The 20028-nt window shown below is 41.6% G+C and overlaps 1 protein-coding gene across 6 annotated transcripts in view; it reads right to left on the bottom strand.

Annotated features, from left to right (window-relative positions):
• phactr4a (phosphatase and actin regulator 4a) overlaps window positions 1–20028 on the bottom strand; it is a 39409-nt gene that overhangs the window by 10564 nt on the left and 8817 nt on the right. For 3 of the 6 annotated variants that reach the window (XM_083925538.1, XM_083925537.1, XM_083925539.1), the window contains 6 exons: window positions 19943–19987; window positions 11694–11864; window positions 11524–11604; window positions 10334–11416; window positions 6160–6531; window positions 512–643 (listed from right to left, as the gene is read on the bottom strand). In XM_083925538.1, the coding sequence (XP_083781664.1) occupies window positions 512–643; window positions 6160–6531; window positions 10334–11416; window positions 11524–11604; window positions 11694–11864; window positions 19943–19955 (1852 nt within the window). In that variant the 5' untranslated portion in view covers window positions 19956–19987. Of the gene's footprint in view, window positions 1–511; window positions 644–6159; window positions 6532–10333; window positions 11417–11523; window positions 11605–11693; window positions 11865–16978; window positions 17102–17195; window positions 17407–19942; window positions 19988–20028 lie in introns of those variants that run through there. The other 3 variants (XM_083925536.1, XM_083925540.1, XM_083925541.1) reach the window with 3 other exon arrangements.

Genomic DNA, 20028 nt, shown 5'->3' with positions numbered 1-20028 from the left:
AAAACAGTCAACAGCAGAAGTCAATAAAAGCTCAAATAACGATACTCAAAAATCTGCAGTCAAAATATGAAGATGCACATTTAGTCTGTCGCAGGGTGAAATTAGTTTTAATAACAAAAACAAGCAAAAAGCAAACATGTCAACTGCTTTAGTTGGGGAGAAAAGATGTTTCCTGTTACTGCTGAGATGTTGCTGAGTCAGCGGAGGGTAGTACACACACACACACACACACACATATTAACACACAAATGCATCAACAGTCTGCAATGAACATCCAGCGGGATCAACAAACACATTCGATGCGCTCCAGCACACTAGATGTCCATCTAATATCCATGCAGCATTTAGAGTTAAGTTAGTTGAGCTGAAAACAGCTCCAATGGTACACATGCAATGCAGTACTGGTGTTAAAACTGAGGTGAAGTATTCCACGTGCTATGAGGGGCGAATTGATGTGACCAGTCTGCAGGCTCTGTTAAGTTGGACTGAGATCTGGCACCCTGCTGGTTACCTGGGCAGGTCTGGACAGCTCTGTGTCGAACGTAAACAGGGAGAGAAAGGTACAGGCCAAGCTCACTCTGGCGTCTCCAGCTGGTCCAGTAACAGGGCTGCCTGACTTTAGAGCCCCTGTTCAACGAGGAAGCTGGCAAAAATGAGGGACAGGGCTGGGTTTACATTCCAAGCTGGGAGAGAAATACAAGAGGGTGGTTTCGGATCATGTTTGTCTTGGTTTGACACGGTCCAGAAGCAGAGGTTACACAACCTCTGTGGAGGAATAACTCAGTTTCTGAGCACAAGATAAGAAAAACTAATGTTGATTACCCTGGTTACATAGAGAAACACTGCAGGGTGATATTTCCCACTGACACAGAGTTTTGTTTTAATGGTTTTCTGACATTCCTGCTCATTTTTTTTAGTAAAGCTGTTTCATGACACCCATGGAAACCCCATTTTCCCTTGTTTGAGCTTCTTTCTCCCTATTACAGATGGACAGGTAACTCGGCCAATATCGACTTTTTGCAGACATTCGTAGGTGTGGTCTGATCCATCGGAATCATATGCCTCCGAGCTTATCAATTCTTTTAATCAATGGAGATATCTTTTTCTGACAGTTGGGCATTGCAAAAAATGACATTGAACTCGTGTCTACACTGCTGGAAACTTGAAACAATAAGAAACTGTGGCTTCATTTCACAAAGGAAGATGACAAAAGTGCAGGTTGTAATCTCTTTAAAATGAACATTTCCAATACGGGTGGGGAAATTTTTCTACGTGACGTGCTTTAATTCCAGGAATGCCATATATGTGCCACTGCTTCCCAACTGAGCAGCACGTCTGTTACCCAGTATAATATCATGTTATATCATTAGCGACGCCACGCAGGCAGGCTGAGCAGATTTTTGTACTTTGACTAAGTATGTAAACAAATGCTGTACAACTATTCTCTAGTTATATATTATTATTATTATTGTAAATAATAAAATCATAATAAAAAGCTTGTGCTGAAGCTGTACACTGTGAGTTTCCTTTTTTTTCCATGCAGAAAATTGACGAGATTGTAATAAACAATCGGACCCATAAGCAGAATTGATAATGTCATTAGCATCAAGAAAACTGCATCAATTCCCATGCCTGGATATTTGTATATTTGTTTTTTCAAAAACATTGCCATTCTAACGTCACTTCTCCACCAGTAAGCATTGACAAGTAGATTTTTCAACTGCAAATTGTCCTGCTCAGTCTGTCAGTAACAAACCCAAGGGATCCATATTAAGACCGTTACTATTAGAAGAAATATAATCATTGGAGATGTCAAACTCCGAAATATCAATATCAGCATCGGCTTCAGAAATCAAGTATCACTCAGTCTATAATCCTATAATGTATTCAACATGAAAACCTTTCTTGTTAAAACACAAACCTGACAATATGCGATATAAAGATTGTATTTAACACACATAGAAAGTAAGGGGATTAAAAGTCGCTCCGGAGTTTAGGTCTCACCAGCCGAAAATGCATAATAAAGAAGGAAAAAAACATATATAAGTCGCACTAGAGTATAAGTCGCATTTTTTTGTGAAATGTGTTTGATAAAATCCAACACCAAGAATAGACATTTCATCTTGAAAGGCAATTTAAAATAAAAATAGAATAGAGAACAACAGGCTGAATAAGTGTACGTTATATGACGCATAAACAATGAACTGAGAACGTGCCTGGTATGTTAACGTAACATATTACGGTAAGAGTCATTCAAATAACTATAACATATAGAACATGCTCTACGTTTACCAAACACTCCGTCACTCCTAATCACTAAATCCACTGAACTCTTCTTCCTCGCTGTCACTTCTGAACAACTCCGCCAACTCCAAAGGTAGACAATGCGCCGCTTAGCTCAAGCATTAGCAGGTAGCATCTTTTATTTCACAATGCACTTCTGCCATGACCCGTGTGCCATGTGTGTGTGACGATTGCTGATATACGCCTAGTCTCTTACGTGACTGAGATAAATAATAGCCCGGCCTATTATTTGATATTTTACGGTAATGTGTTAATAATGCCACACATAAGTCGCTCCAGAGTATAAGTTGCACCCCCGGCCAAACTATGAAAAAAACTGCGACTTATAATCCGAAAAATACGGTAGATGTATTCTACAGGGATAGCCTGCATGAGGCACACAGTCCAACACACTGAAAACACTCTCCAATGACAAATTCTATAACTATGCAATCTCACACAGCCAATAAAGCAAGCTACACTGTACCAACTGTGAATGGAAGAGTGCGGTATGAAATGTGGTAGCATATGTATAGAGACCTCGCCTTCCACTACAAATGGTAGTGGAATGTGTCACTGCCACAGATACTGTTTCAAAGAGACAGTAGTGGGATGGGCTGTAAACAAGAGCAGCTGTGGCATGCTGGTACAAAGGCTATGAGACACTAAAAGCCAATCCGTTTCTATCCAACCTCCAGGGAAGTGCTGGCGCTGCATAAACGGTGCAAAGACAAGCCGCTGCGTGTCCTCTTGTCAGAGACTGGTGGACGTACACACACACACGCACACAGAAACTGCACACTGGCAACACATTGGAAAAACAGCTCGACAGCAACAAGTCAAACCACAACTCCAAGACAAAAATATAGCGGTCAATAACACTCTGTAGGTGTTTGTGCCCAAGGTTTAACTGTCGCAGCTAGTTAAATAGCCAATGCAGAAAATATTCAATGTCTTCCTCCCTTTTTTAATTCACAAAGATGATAGATCTATGAAAAAACAGCCACAACACAACACACAAAAAGGAACATCTGCACCTTTGAAACAGGTGTGGACACAAACCTTGCAAACCCAACATACCACGTCAATCCCAACTTTGACTGACTCGGTTATTATATTCGAACGAAAGAACCTTTGATCAAGAACAAGAATACGTCAGGCTGAAAAAGTGACTTCCCTAATCAGAAGTGAGGTCAGTAATGCGCTGCTGTTAGGCACCTGCAAATGTTTGATCTTATGTTGTGTGAAGTCAAGGCTACGTTGTAACAAGTTAGTTTCAAATTGAATTAATCACTTTGTTCAGTTGCACCATCTCTACTAAAAACATTATGGGAGATAATGTTATTAAAAAGAAGCAAGAAAACCGAGAGATTAAAAAAAAATATGAGAAAAACTAACACAAGAAGGGAACTAACTTTATTTAATAATATGATGAATTCATGAATATTTATTGAATTAATTAATTAATTAAATAAATAATTATTAGTTTAAAAAAAGGAATGAATAACAGATGTGGACTAATAGTGTGGGTAATTGGAATGTAATCTTGGTACATAACAACAAAACTGGAGAATATACAGTGGGTACGGAAAGTATTCAGACCCCCTTACATTTTTTACTCTTTGTTAAATTGCAGCCATGTGCTAAAATCATTTAAGTTCATTTTTTTCCTCATTAATGTACACACAGCACCCCATATTGACAGAAAAACACAGAATTGTAGACATTTTTACAGATTTATTAAAAAAGAAAAACTGAAATATCACATGGACATAAGTATTCAGACCCTTTGCTCAGTATTGAGTGGAAGCACCCTTTTGAGCTAATACAGCCGTGAGTCTTCTTGGGAATGATGCAACTAGTTTTTCACACCTGGATTTGGGGATCCTCTGCCATTCCTCCTTGCAGATCCTCTCCAGTTCTGTCAGGTTGGATGGTGAACGTTGGTGGACAGCCATTTTGAGGTCTCTCCAGAGATGCTCAATTGGGTTCAAGTCAGGGCTCTGGCTGGGCCATTCAAGAACAGTCACAGAGTTGTTCCGAAGCCACTCCTTCGTCATTTTAGCTGTGTGCTTAGGGTCATTGTCTTGTTGGAAGGTGAACCGTCGGCCCAGTCTGAGGTCCATAGCACTCTGGAAAAGGTTTTCGTCCAGGATATCTCTGTACTTGGCCGCATTCATCTTTCCTTCAATTGCAACCAGTCGTCCTGTCCCTGCAGCTGCAAAACACCCCCACAGCATGATGCTCCCACCACCACACTTGACTGTAGGGATGGTGTTGGGCAGGTGATGAGCGGTGCCTGGTTTTCTCCACACATACCGCTTAGAATTAAGGCCAAAAAGTTCTATCTTTGTCTCATCAGACCAGAGAATCTTATTTATCATAGTCTGGGAGTCCTTCATGTGTTTTTTGGCAAATTCTATGCGGGCTTTCATGTGTCTTACTCTGAGGAGAGGCTTCCGTCGGGCCACTCTGCCATAAAGCCCTGACTGGTGGAGGGCTGCAGTGATGGTTGACTTTCTTGAACTTTCTCCCATCTCCTCACTGCATCTCTGGAGTTCAGCCACTGTGATCTTTGGGTTCTTCTTTACCTCTCTCACCAAGGCTCTTCTCCCCCGATTGCTCAGTTTGGTTGGACGGCCAGCTCTTGGAAGAGTTCTTGTCATCCCATACGTCTTCCATTTAAGGATTATGGAGGCCACTGTGCTCTTGGGAACTTTAAGTGCAGCAGAATTTTTTTTGTATCCATGGCCAGATCTGTGCCTTGCCACAATTCTGTCTCTGAGCTCTTCAGGCAGTTCCTTCGACCTCATGATTCTCATCTGCTCTGACATGCACTGTGAGCTGTAAGGTCTTACTGTATATAGACAGGTGTGTGGCTTCCTTAATCAAGTCCAATCATTAGAATTAAACACAGCTGGACTCCAATGAAGGTGTAGAACCATCTCATGGATGATCAGAAGAAATGGACAGTACCTGAGGTAAATATACAAGTGTCACAGCAAAGGGTCTGAATACTTATGTCCATGTGATATTTCAGTTTTTCTTTTTTAATAAATCTGTAAAAATGTCTACAATTCTGTGTTTTTCTGTCAATATGGGGTGCTGTGTGTACATTAAAAGGAAAAAAAATGAACTTAAATGATTTTAGCACATGGCTGCAATTTAACAAAGAGTAAAAAATTTAAGGGGGTCTGAATACTTTCCGTACCCACTGTATATCGATGCACAATGCTTATGTTTTTCAAGAAAGAACATAATGAAATGTTATTGCTTATTTTTCAGGAATAGCTTGATCTGTCTAACTTCACATGGGCGTCATTTTATGTAAGAATGCATGTCAGTGTCATCATGTTATGTTAAGAGATATATCCAAATTATTTCGCAGGAAAAAAAATAAAAAATTTAGACCGACAAACTGATAGCCTAACAAAGTGAGCTAGCGAAAACCTGAGACCAAATGGAAACATTTAGGTTAATTTCGACCTCCTGGGTGGCCTATGGAGGAGTGGATTGAGCAGTGCTATCTCCTAAAAAAAGTGTTCACAATAGTTATTAGGTATTCATCGCTTTACTAGCCGTCAGACAGCTGAAATAACTCTTTGCCTTTAAGCTAAAGAAATAGGAGTGAGGGTTGGTGTTAGAATACTTAAGTGGTCTTTGGGCCCTCTCTGGAGGAGATTTAGTTTGCCACCATTGTTTCTCGAAGACTGAAAGCACAGTTTCCCTGGGACTTATTGATATCCCATACATTTTGCAGGTTGCTTGACTTAACCAATAAAGACAGGTACATGAAGACCATCTGTGTAAAGACATAGGCTAATTGTTTGTGCCCTATGAAAAATGCAAGAAGCAGATGCCAAAAAAAAAACTCACCAAAGAGTGCAGGGTTGCTGTTGCGATTGGTGGGTTTGGGTGGAGGGACAGGAGGCTGCTTGGCGTGGGGCGGGACGGGCGGCGGCGTGGCAGAGTCAGCTGACGAGGGAGCAGTGAGGGAGGGTCGAGGGTGGTCGTCAGCTATTAGGGAGACAGTCCTCGGCGGCCTGGCCACGGCTATTGGAGCGGAGGAGGAGGATGACGAGGATGAAGAAGAAGAAGAGGAGGAGGAGGGGGGTGGACTCCTGCCAGACTCAATGGACGAGGCAGTGAGAAATTTCGGGGGAAGCAGAGCCTGTTTATGTGCTGGAGGTTCCTGCTGAGAGTCTTGTGCTGGTCGTGGATCAGGGGCGAAGCGGACACCGGCGGAATCTACAGAGGGAGGTATACACAAACACAGACATTAAAGGGAAGATCAAAGCAACAAGGTTTCTGATGGTAAATAAACACAATTGAAACACAAAAGGGTCATCGACAAGTAAAACACTGAATGAAGAGCTGAGGTGTTGGAACATTGTAAAATAAGATGTTTCAGGGCTCACCCAGAGGAAAACTCTGATCAAAGTTCTACAGTTGTTAGAGTTGTCAGATGATCTAAAATCTCACACACAGCGGACGTGGAGGGAGATCAAAGACGCACACACACACACAACTAAATCCATGCATCAAAGCTGAAAGGCCTACGCGATGTTAGAAAATGATGAAAAAAATCTATGGAAAACAAATACAAAAAAGCCTTGAGGAATTAGGAATACTTTGAGAGAAAATAAGGGGCTAGATTTATGTAGAGCGTTGTGCTCTTGTTAGCGATTGAGGTGCAATTATCCATGATGGACATATCTGTATAAGAGAAAGGATTCAAAACACTGTTTGACTATTATACTTTATGTTTGTCTTGTTCTCATCTTGTTTCACTTTTATTTATCACTCAGTTCCTTTTTCTCCTTTGCATTTTTGAATCTTGAGCTGCTGCAACAAGTGTATTTCCCTGGCTTGGGATCAATACACTTCTTATATCATAAGAATGGTGATGATGAGATGGCAAAAGTCACACGGGCAAAGAATGTTAAAAGAGATGGGGTCTGTGGATCAAGACCGGCTGGGTGGGTTGCCAACATCAATGCGGACCCGTGACGCACTGGGGGCAGTTTTCCCTGGTCGACAGTCACTCCACGCAGGGAGAGTGATTGCGCAGACCGGAGAAGAGGCGGGGGGTGCTCTCGGCCGGATTCGCGAGCCATGGAGGATATTCGTCAGGTGAGGAGACGAGGGTATTATCCCACAGCAAGCAGCCATGAGTCAAGTTTCCCTGGCAGATTGCGCAGAGTACACACACATGTTGAGAAGTGTACAAATAATACAAAACCTAACTAGACTGTAGGTAAATAATGGGAAGCGCTGGATTAGTTGTGGAAAATGAGAACTGTTTGAGTTTTTCTCTTGTATCAAGCAGCAAAAAAGTCACATAGCATGGCGTGTTTGAGTTAATTTGCCTTACATGACATTGCATGTCCTGCGCATTGAACATGCAATGCCAATGCTGAAACAATAAATGGAGCAGCCCTACTTAACAGCAGGGCTCAACACTTACCTTAAAGAGTGGTTGACAGACAGTTTTTGGTTGTAGGAAGTGAAAATATGACTGCTTAAGATACTTACACGGCAGCTTAATAATAATAATAATAATAATAATAATAATAATACAAACGAGTAAAAGCTATATTACAGTAACTTGCACAAAATTTAAAATTATTTCCACAGTCAAACATCTTAATTTCACCTGTAAAACAGATGCCTGTGTGCATGCTAGTAAACACACAATGCATGTGTTGCGCTGTGTGGTTTCAGTTTGGACTATAACAGCAGTATTTAAAATATGGTTCATTTGGGGCTGCATGTTTTGCAGTTTGCTGTCCCTTTTTTTATATGTTAAAAAGTGGTTGCCACTGATCGCAACGTAAAGCAAAGAATTAGTTTCCAGTTTCTCAAAATGGTTGCCAATGGCAACCTGGCAACTGTTACTGTCAAGCCCTGGATAGTTACTGTTTGACTTTGTCGAGGCTTTCAGATTGAGCTTGTTGCTTCATAAACCCTGTGAGAATAACAATTCAATCATTTACCCAAAATGCCTTTACAGAACCATGAGTCTTTGGTTCATGCACGTTGGTATTTCATCATAGCAAAACATCCACTACCCAAGCAGTACCCTACAAACAGGACGTAACTTGACATAATAAAAACAAGCTCAAACATGTTTCATCTACTAATACTGGTTTTATAATGCAGCGTACAATAAAAGACAAGGAAATCTCAACCTCCAGGCTGAAGGTATTTTATTTTAACAAGTACGGAGTAAAGTTGGTGGAGCCGCTGCTTATCATCTTGATAAAACTACACTACTCACTGCCACAGTGAGAAAGGATTTGCATGTACACAGTTCACATGTGATTCACTTTGAGACTGAGATTGCCTCGGCACAATCGCTACAATAAATGTTTGACTGACACTAGTATGCCAGGTTGTACATTTATTATATAACTGAAATCACTATTAAATTATGAGTTTCAGTTTTTAAGTCTTAAAACAATCCTCACATGTATTACAACATGAATCCCTCCTCCTGTTTATACAGAGGAAATACATTCCAAAGAAGGAATTTTGAAGCAAGACATTAACATTGGAAGATAGCAACTGGATTTGATTCACTTTAACAGCTGGAGTCTCACATAAGCATCAGATAAACTTCCTGTTATAATTTTGCACAGAGCAAGAGTATGATGGGAAGGTTTGCACGAGAAATGTCTTTGCTACCTCAATTACCACCCACCGGTCTACCTCCTGGAAAGATAACCATTGCTATGCAATTAACATTGACAAATTGATTATTTTATTAGAGAGAGAGAGCAGGTCACTAAATATAAATTTTTGTAAAGTCACCGTAAAACAAAGAGGATTACAGAGCCTTTCCTCATCTTAGTCTAAGCTGTTTTCACCATCAACAACCTCTACTGTCATCGGAAACGTGAGAGAAAACACATTCATACTTCTTGTAGTCTCTTATTGATTTCTCTAACCAACACGTATAAATATGTTGATTAGATGCTCCAGCTACAGAGCTCAATCTTACCAACCAAATAGGGATGTCGGAATTAACACATATTGCCAGACATCATAACATCACAAAGCTACGATAGCTATGGGGTCCTCATTCCTAAATTGTTGCCCTGTGAGATTTCTTCTCACAAGTCATGTAATAAGTGTCTGAGGGAACTGACATTCTAGCCTTATAGCCCTCAAAAAAGCACCTTGAATTGTCAGCGTGGGAGCAGTTACGTTATCTACAAAATTATAGGTGTTGCACAAAGTGAGCGTCTAAAAGTGACTGCAAAGGGTCCAACACTTCTAATGTGCTCCAACATCTTTAGGATAGTCATCAACCCCTTTATGCTCAAGTCAAGGTAAAAATAAATAAATAAAAAACCTAACTACTGAATTAGTAAGCTGGATCAAAACAGTTTAAACCATGCTGGGAGGAGTTCACAACATGCTCTGCTTTCTTTAGGACTCTTGCAGGGTTATGTAGTAGTTACCTGGATGTAACTACAGTTCTACGAGTATGTGCTAAATCCTCTATTTTCTTAACCTAGGCGGACATGTTTTATGTGCAGGACCAAAAGATTGCTGTTGTGTCTTTTTCATTCTCTAGTGTCAAATAATTAATTCCCTGGTTAAAAATTTTGCCAAATTGGGGGATTTACTCTCAATAAACGTGATATCAAAAACTTAGAGACATCCCTATAACCAAGAAGTCCTATATGGTCCAATTTTGAAATAGTAACTATAACCTCTGAAAAGTATATTTCACACATCTTAAAACTACGTATAGATTTAAAAACACTTCAGACATTACCAACGCAGACAGATATTTCGGAGAGCAAGAAAAAAGCAGAGTTCCATCTGCATGATAAGAAGAGGGTCAAGTTTGTGTGCTTGATGTTTATCGACTTCCTTTGGTAACACAATGACTGAGGGGTTCTGAGAAATGACATCAGAACAATCAACATTCTTACTAGTATTTTCTTTATGGTCATTGTGCCGTAAGGAATTTCAAAAACGGGCAGGTTGAAAACTAGAAAAGCAAAGACAAGGTTAGCTAATATGATTCGGGTCTTACCGCAGCGTTCTCTGAACTCTGTAGCTGGGCTGTATCTGGGCAGGGTAGTCCTCCTGTCGGCCTCTGAGGCTGAGCGAGGCTTCTTGCTGTCCTCAGAGGAGCTCTTCTGTAGAAGAGGTCGCAAGTCCATGTCAGAGACGGGCCTGACGACAGGCCGCGGGTCGTCCCTCTTTTCCCGCTCATCTCGTCGCTCTCTTTCATTCTTCTTGACCCAGTCATCCCGTCTGTCCCTATCCTCTCTCCTCTCTCTGTCCTCTCGCCTGTCTCGGTCATCTCTCCTATCCCTATCGTCTCTTTCTCCTCGCACGTCTTTCCTCTCCTTGTCTTCTCGTTCTCTGTCATCTTTTCGGTCTTCTCTGTTCTCCCTCCTTTCCCTCTCGAGCCGCCGATCCCTATCTTTGTCCCTGTCGTCCTTTTTTTCTCTGTCATCGCGCTCCCTGCGTTCCTTCTCGTCCCTGTCTCTCCTCTCTCTGTCATCCTGAGCTCGTCGTTCTTTCTCGTCGCGATCCCTGCGCTCCCTCTCATCGCGATCTCTGCGCTCCCTCTCATCCCGGTCCTTCTTTTCCCACTCCTCACGATCTCTCCTTTCCCTGTTGTCTCTCTCTGATCTTTCATCTTTCCTCTCTCTGTCATCTCTCCATTCTCGCCTATCCCTCCGGTCGCCTCCCCCGTCCTTTTCCTTGTCCCTTCTTTCTACGTCTTCCCTGTTTTTCCTTCCTCTATCATCCCTGTCATCTTTGCCATCTCTTCTGTCTTCTCTGCGGTATCTATCATCTTGCGGAGGTCCTCTGGGTAATGATCCTCTCTTATCAACATCTGATGGCAGACGGTTTCGTTTGTCTATGTCCACTGAAAGCCGTGCGTGAGAGTCCACATCCAGAGGTGCCCGGTTACTTCGGGAGGCATCAGATGGCGCTCTGCTTCGACGTTCATCTACTGGGGGCAGCCTGAGGGCATTCACCTTGATGTCAGATTCCCCTCGAGACACTCGCACCCCTGGTTCCGACATCCTGTCCACGTCCATTGGCACAGGGTGCCCATTTTTCACTGGTGGAGCTTTGGAGTGGTTAACATCATTGCTCTCTGTCCAATGAAGACACAAGCAGTAAAATACAGTTAATGTCATCAAAAATGGAGCCATTTCATCCATAGAATATTCTTTAACAAAAACAACTTAAAGCTCAACCTACCATTCTCTGGGATATCCTTTAAAACCCCTCTGGCAATCAGCTCCTGGCGACTTTTTCTAACAGAAATCCTTCTTTCCAAGACTGAGAAAAGAAACAAAATATATGAAGAAAACAGCACCAAGTAATTTCACACAACAGGTGAAAATAATAAGGTTTTGCACCCAGCATACCTATTGATGTTTCAGTGAACTTATCACTTGGCTTCTTCTTTCTCCATTTCCAGGGTTTGAAGATCCTTCCCATTTTGGAGAACTTGCCTTTGCGTTTGGTTTGAGGTGATCCCCCAGCCGAGTTTCCTTCTTCACCCCCTGTTGTGCTGTGTTGCAGGTCGACCTCATCATCTGCATGAACATGACAGTGGCAAATAACAGATAAGTTTGACTCACTGATATTTTTGATGGATTTTACTCATTGTAAGCCTTAGGATATTAGTCTGTGTTCCCAGAAGGCCAAAGCAAACAATGTTGCATGTCAGTAACACATTTAAAATGTGGCTGAACAACATTTGAATAATAATGCATTTCAGTATTTATTGCTGATTACACATTTGATATACGCATATTTTCTTTTACAGAACAGAACAGTTTGTGTTCATGTAAACCTAACTGTGAATTCCCCACTGTGTTGTATTGACAATCCCAGATATTATTTTGGCTCATCAGTGGCCTGTGATTATAGCCAACACTTATGCTCAGAAATCTTCTCTTTAAGTGCAGAGTGAGTGACAGATTAGTTACTACAGGATATAAACGGACATCAGTATATCCATCAACAGTCAGATATGATGCCATCATGACTGGCTGATATAAAGGAAAACCTGGTGTAATAGAAATTGTAAAAGAAAGAAGGTGTCATCCCTAATGTTGTGCATCCATAGACAATCTAAAATATATAGAAAAAATCCTTCTCTGGCATCAACAGACCAAGCCTCAATACCAGGCTATTCCAGTTTCCAATCTCTCTGCCTGCCTCAGCTGTCATGAGAGCCAGACAGTAAAATATGGGCAAAGCTTCTTCTGGTATGAATTGCGGGGTGGTGTGAATTAATTTGATTTTTGCCATAGTAGTGATGGGTATAGGATCAAAGAACATCCTCTGCATTTGTCTGGTTCACCGTCAATATCAAAAGTGTTGAGATTTTTTTGTATAAATGTATAAAAAGTAATTACGATGCAAATGAGCACACAGCTGTGACAGAAACCATGACTCAAAGTTCCCAAGTTGGTGTTCTGCTACTCAAAATCCTAAGACAGACAGCAATAAATGGGTGTGAAACTCACTGTTAGAATTCTTAGGTGATGAGTTGCATGGCAGCCGTTACACAACACTGTGCAGCATGGCAGCAAGCATAGAGCCATGAAGCAGGCAGGCTGTTTAAATGCGCACAAGGGAAAGGGGGACTCTACTAGGGCTGGACTTGACCCAGAATGATCTAATGAGTCCATCCTTGAGTCTAAGTGGACATTAGTGAGAAAATCCATCGAGGGGTTTCTAAGATATCACGTTCACAAGAATGGGACGGACAACATGAAAACATAATGCAAAATAACCAGCAAAATTTAAAAAAAAAAAGACTACTTTGACCTGAAGAATCTCAGTCGACCAAGGGGTCTATGACATATGATTCAAATCTTCCACTTTCAGGGGGCAGGCCTAGACTTGACCACACTTCACAATTTGTACCGGAAGACAGCAAGTTAATTTTCTCGTTATATGACAGTGTGAAGGTGGCATAACACTTGTTGTAAGGTCTGTATGTGTTTGCAGCTCAAATAAACATCTCTTTTAATTTATCTTCTAATTGGCACAGTCATTTAAAAGACTGAATATAGCTTTTCAACTTGCAGCCCTTTCCCTGGTAGATCTGTCAACCAAACTATTCTTGGTGGTAAACACTATAAAAAGGACACAGACCCAGCAAACACTTTTTAGAAACACTGCACTATCACCACTGTAGTTTTAGTTGAAGTGGAAATGCAAGCTGCCGTTAATTAAGGTACATCTAAATTGCTTCTTTTAGAATACAAACAATATAAATTCATTATTAAATATCAGCTATTTGCACTTTTACGCAACAAAATTAAAGCATCAAACCAGTCATCCGTCAATTCATTATTCTTGCATTACTACATGGATCACAGTCAGGCAGTGCGTTGCAATGACTAGGATCCTAAAAAAAAATAATAAATGGAATGAAATGAATGGGGACAACCAGAGACAGTGGAGGCAAAATGGGCTGGGGGAGGCAAGACATGAGAAACGATGTAAAACCAGGTGAAATGATGGCACCCCGGATTTCTTTCAAGCAACACCATAACTGACTGATATTGTATGCTACAGGTTTGTCCCACACATGTTACATTGAGGGATTAAAAGTGGATTGTTACTATAAAACCCATACCTTAAGGATGAGTTTTTCAATCTCGGAGATAGGAAGGGGAAAGGAAAGGGAAGCTCTGGACATCAGGCTCCTTTGGATACTGAATGGGGGTGTTAATGATTAACGCACGAATCATGAATCCCTTACTAGAATTTCATCAATAAGGAATATAAGAGCTGACAGTGCTGATCTCCAAAAATTCTATTTTCAGTAGCTGTCAGTTTCCATACTGTTAAGATAAACAAGTTGAATATTCAGTGGGCCACCACCATGTTCAGGTGCTGCCACCAGTTGAATGCACTCGCATTTGACCAGTGGTGGATAATAATTTCCAAAATTGCAGTCTTAACTCTCGTTTTCATTATAAATTAAACAAAAGCGGTTGTGGTGTTTTTTTTCCATTCCCTGCAGTTGGCTTGTATTGCAATATTGTGGCTTATTTTGACCACCACAACAGGAAAGCATGGATTTATCCTGCCTTGTATCAACAGTTCAGATTAGTGGTGGTGTTGCAGTTGGTACCAACTGAGCATCGTTTAAACACTACAGCCTACTTGATATTGTTGCTGACCATGTCCATCCCTTTATGACTACTGTGTAACCCCCTATTAATTGCTACTTCCATCAGGATAACACACATTGTTACAACGCTCAAATCATCTTAAACTGGTTTCTTGAACATGGAAATGTGTACAGCATAGTCAAATGGCCTCCAGTCACCAGATCTCAATCCAATAGAGCACCTTTGGGATGTGGTGGAACGGGAGATTCCCATTGTGGATGTGCAGCCGGCAAATCTGTAGCAACTGATGCAAGATGCTATCATATCAATATATGCCACAAAGAAGCAGAAGGCAGTGCTGAAGGAAAGAAGGGGTTCATCCCGGTGCCTAATAAAGTGGCTAGTGAGTGTAAACACTTTAGTGCTCTCTAATGGCCACATCATTTCCAAAATACCTCAAACCTACAGCAGTTTGGCAGGTCTGTGCTGCAATATTTTGTTACTTATTGGCTGACATAAAGACCAATACCAAATGATCTTCAATAAACTAACATGGGCCATGAATCCACCAGTGGATTAGTTACAACCTGATGTACAAATTTGACTACTGCAATGCTACACTGTCATGTATCACACGGCAGGCCAGAAAAAAGTGCACTCTTCAGCCTTGACCTCTTTTTAATTTGCCTTTTGTCTTCACACAGTTGGGAACCGATAAAAATGTCAAAGCTTCAGAAAGGCAGGTCAGATTAGGTTGTATATCAAGAAGCTATATTTTTTGACAACTCTTTGAACATCCCTCTTCATTATCCTGCAGCTTATCTGACCGATGCACCCACAGTATAGTCACAGATAATTGGCCAAAACAGATTTAAGTGATGGTTAACTGGCATTCAATCCAATGCCTCATTTCAACTGCATGGTTTGACTTGACTCAATTCACTTTTGGAACCAGGTCCTTTCTCTATTTTGTTTTCCTCCGCAAATAGTACCTCTCAGGTGATCGCCATAGCAACACCATGTGAAACTGTCATGACATCATCTTAAACGCAACACTTGCTGAATCCTTTCATCAGAAACCAAACAGAGGAATACCTGCACTTTGTCAATTATATTTACGTAGTGTATGGCGTAGTTTTTGGGGCTGCCAGGTTTTAAAATCTAGAACGAGTGAATAAAAAAAAATTGTCCCTTTGCTATTTAAGAACAGCAGGTTTGTGCAGGATGTCCCATGTCGCAAGAGTGACAGTTTTCTCTGGCCAATCGGTGGTCTGCAGGGTTTTACTTCCACCTTCTAGTATCGGCTCAGCACTCTAGAACATAACAGAGTTGGTGCCAAACAAAAGTACCAAGTACGAGGGACTATGCACAAGTTTTGCCAATGGAAAACCCAACAAAGAGCAAGCCAAGTTGAACAGAGCCTTGCTGTACCATGCAGCATGAGATGACCCAGTGGTGTTCAATGTTTCATGAAAAACTCATTATTTTGTATCTACCCACTGTATAAATTACAGCAGGCTGTTGAACATGTGTGTGTGCAATGCACGCTGAAAAGCAGGCATACAGAGGTCAGTGAACGCTGTGCCGTGCACTGGCCCTCACAGCTATTCCTGACACATAACCAAGACACCAGTGGGTGTTAAAATGGGAAGGGTGGGGTAGCAACAAACTGGGAGAACGCTTGTGTGCTTGGCTGCAACAGAAGCACACTCTGCTGTGGTGACCTTGTACAGTAGAGCATGACAATCTGAGAAGGCTGCTTTTCACAGAACCACCAGAGAATTAAAAGGCACCGACCCCTAACAGATGAGGTGAAAGATAGTCAAGAGGAGAAAACTTTTACAATGCTCAGACCAGATACCAGGCCTCAGGTATGCATTTTAAGTTACTCGACGCAGAGCTTGTTCATACAAAACGGTAGTAAGAACATAGGCTTCTGTAAATGTTCAGCCATTCAAACAAGACTAATAAAAGCATGAAACCTGCACTATACCCTGCGGTCCTCTGGTCGAGCTGTCCATATGATGCATGCCAATCACATGATATTTTGACACCAACTACACAGAATAGCTCACCAGAGGCAAAAATAAATTTTGCATAGAGAGCCAATATGTAACAAAGAGGATGTTTCATTTAGGAAACAGTGTTGAGACACGTTTGAACAGAAGCCCTGCAGTAAGATAAAAAGCAAATATTGATCTAAGAAATTATAAAGGCAATTATAAGGGTTCCTTTTAACGAACAGCAGGGCATGACAAACAGCTTGAGGGTCAGTAAATTAAAGACTGATATTATGCAGAGGGATCGTAGAGGATACTCCTTTTGACAGCATAAACAGCTTCTGAAGGTTTGAACTGTTATTGGCAGAGACAGCAGCTTCAGTTACTGAAGCCCAGACGACTAGGACTTGAGAATCTAAGGAGGCCAAGAAAAAAAAAAAAAAGAAGATCCACACGGGATGAGCTGGTGTCAGTTGGTGCCTTGTACCACCAAATCTTGTTTTTCAGAAAAGCCTCCACAGGGGGATAGAGCGCTGAGTGCAGACACAGAGAAGTTTGTGTGTTTTTTTTTACATTTCATAATCACCACATTCCATCTGCGTGCATTCTTCTACACCTGTCTGTGCCTGCTGCCTTCCAGTTTCTCTCTGCTTCAACAACACCTGCATACAGTATCCTCTTGTTGGCTTTCCATTCTGGACAAATGCAAACATGTCAGCCAGGTTGTTTGCCCATGTTAAACCAGTCAGCAGCAAACCATTTAGAGCTGAGCCTCTGTTTTCGGACTCACCCGTAGTCTGTTGGGCTGGTTGCTGGGCCACTGTCTCACTGCTAGCATTTTGTCCCATGCTACGGCTCCTGTCCCCGCCGGCCTGCAGGGCCCTGCCTCGCCCGAGGCCTGCGGCGGCAGAGGAAAACCTTAAGCCACCTCGCTCTTATCCAACCAGGCATAGAGCTCCTGTAACTCAAGACTTGTCTTGACTGCTCACTTGCGTCGTTTAGTCTCTCTTGTCTCTATAGTCCTGTACTCCCCCTCCCTTCAGCCTGAGTGATTTGGTATCTGCCTCCCTTCCTCCCTCCTTCTTTTGCTTTAAAACACAAAACACACACACGCTAAGTTCCTAGGTCCCTCCCTTCTTGGAGCTCTGACTTCATAAATAAGGTACGCCAATAAGGTAATTCAGCAGATGCCTTTCTTTCCCCAGAGCACATTTTTCAGGGGCAAAGTTCACAGCAGGCAAGCTTTGAGGTTTACTCATCCAGCCATCAAGCCTTGAGGCATTTGCGATGCAGTGGGCCCCCCGCTAGCACCATTTTACAGACTGACAAAACAGTACTCCCTAAAGGGAGAGGGGCGGCTCTGCAGGGTGAGGTAACTCAAGAAGTGGAAGGTGAGACGAGCCAAGGCGGAGCTCAAAGCCAGAGAAGAGGAAGTGACACACCGGCGGTGTCCAATGACTCTTCAGGGTTTGTTCTTTTAAACTATGAAATGCATGTGCAAAATGATGACACTTTTTATTGGATATTAGCAATTCATTAATAGCAATTGGTTTTAGAACAACAAATGTGTAATTATCCTCAGTCAAATTTAGAAAAATGTTACTGGAAACATCTGCTCTTTACTTTCTCTCCAAATCTCTTTGTAACAGTAAGAATATGTGCCAAACACATAACACCTGAGGCACAAAGCCAAAACTTGTGTCAAGGCCTTAATCTCACATATATCCATCCCCCATCCAGGACAGAAACAGGGCAGCCAGGCAGTCTGTGTCTGAACATTTCTATCAGAGCACTGTGTGATTAGATTATATGTAATCAGTGTAGGAGGAGGTTCTCCATGTCATGTTTGAGATACAACGCAGAGTAGTTCTACGATCATCAGACAAAACTTGGTTAATAGAAAGGGATCCAGGTCTACTCAAAGGACAGGCCAGTGCAGTGTAATAACCTGTTCATGACATTGTGACAGGTTCCATAAAATGTAGCCTTGTCAAAAAGTATGAAGTAAGATGGAAAGTTTTCAGTTTAAAAAGGTCATAAAAAAGAGGTTTGGTAAGTACAGAGTAAGCTATGACTGTGTTTTCAGGACATTCAATTCACCATATGAAGCTGACTTCATAACATTCTGCATAACTGTTGCTCCCTCTGCAGCCCAATTAAAGCGACGCCATGAGAGCACAGCTCTGACACACAGGAATGTGTGGAATGCAGGACCACAAGCCAGCCTTTTAGTAACAGGATGGTAATTAGGACAATAATCCAGGAAATCATTGGTAAACAGAGGGGGATAACAACCTATGAATTTTTCCAACTTATGACTCATCATGGCATTGAAATTCTTGTTCACTCTCTCTAAAGAGCAGCAGCAGATGGAGACAAACACATTTTTTTCCAGGCTTGTCAACAATCCACTCCTAACAAGAGAACATGAAGCCCAGCTGAACAAAAAGATGACTCACACAAATTCTACCATACTGTGTCATGTTGACAACTCCAAAACACTCAAACACTAATATGATGCAAACACGACCCAACATGCTAGATTGTCAAAGGGTTCTAGTTGCCCAGCAGCCATGTCTTTTTGTCCGAAACGCATCACTTTAAAAAAAAAAAAAAAAAAAAAAAAAAAAAGGCCAATGAGGAAGTCCGGTTTATTTTTACTGCTTGGCGACAGGGCCAGGCAGGGATGAGTAGATCAAGCTTCCTTAATCTGTTCCTGCCATGGCCCAGTTGCCTATAAGGTGATCTTGGGGCTGTGCCCTGTGCTGTCTTAGCATTTCAATACTGTCTCAATCACTGTATAACTATTTTGGTCAGTAAAAAAAAAGAACACTGTAATTTAATATTACTGAAATATAAATCCTCAACATTTAACATCCGAAAAAAAGCAGGTTTACTCACGAATGTATTCAGACTGAACAGCCATTTCTGGTATTTTCCCACAGATGTCGCAAATACACTACAACAGTTGAACCTAGGAACAAAGATTCTCTGAGCTAAAGGAGTGTATGTGCGGTATGTCGAGGTCTGTCAACGATCGAGGACAGTGGTGAAATAGACACGAGGCCACGAGTGACAGAGAGAGAAACTGGCAGCTCTGCTCACCTACAGGTGTGTCCTCTGGGTTAGCGCCAATCAGACAGCTGCAGTGTCAACAGCACAATGCGTCACAGGGCCAGCCCCTTCATGGACAGCTTCATAACCCTACACTGGTTTGTTGACTCACCACTTTCTGTCATCATGATACTATGACTTAGATACACACACATACACATACACTAAATTATAACCCTTAAAATCAGGTGGTATCCACCTCAAATAATATAGAGTTTTCTCGTTAGTTTTATACTTTTTATGCAAAGGTCGAAAAAAAAACAAAAAAAAAACGATACAAGTGGGTTTCAGATTTATTATATTTGGGTGATTTTTCTAAAATTTGCTGACATATATCGAGCACATTGGAATCGAAAAAGTACCGTATGACAAACTTTAAGTATCAAAACTACAAATTGACATATTGATGGGAGTTTTTCTTACCATTATTTTCCATTACAGTGTCCAAGACTCAGCAGTCGGCAGCTCCTGAAACAAATCAACAAATGGGATCATTAATAAAATGAGAA

Source organism: Echiichthys vipera (assembly GCF_963691815.1).
Source record: "Echiichthys vipera genome assembly, chromosome: 13".
NCBI lineage: Eukaryota > Metazoa > Chordata > Actinopteri > Perciformes > Trachinidae > Echiichthys > Echiichthys vipera.
The sequence above is the reverse complement of the archived record's forward strand: the minus strand, read 5'-3'. Positions and strand labels throughout refer to the sequence as shown.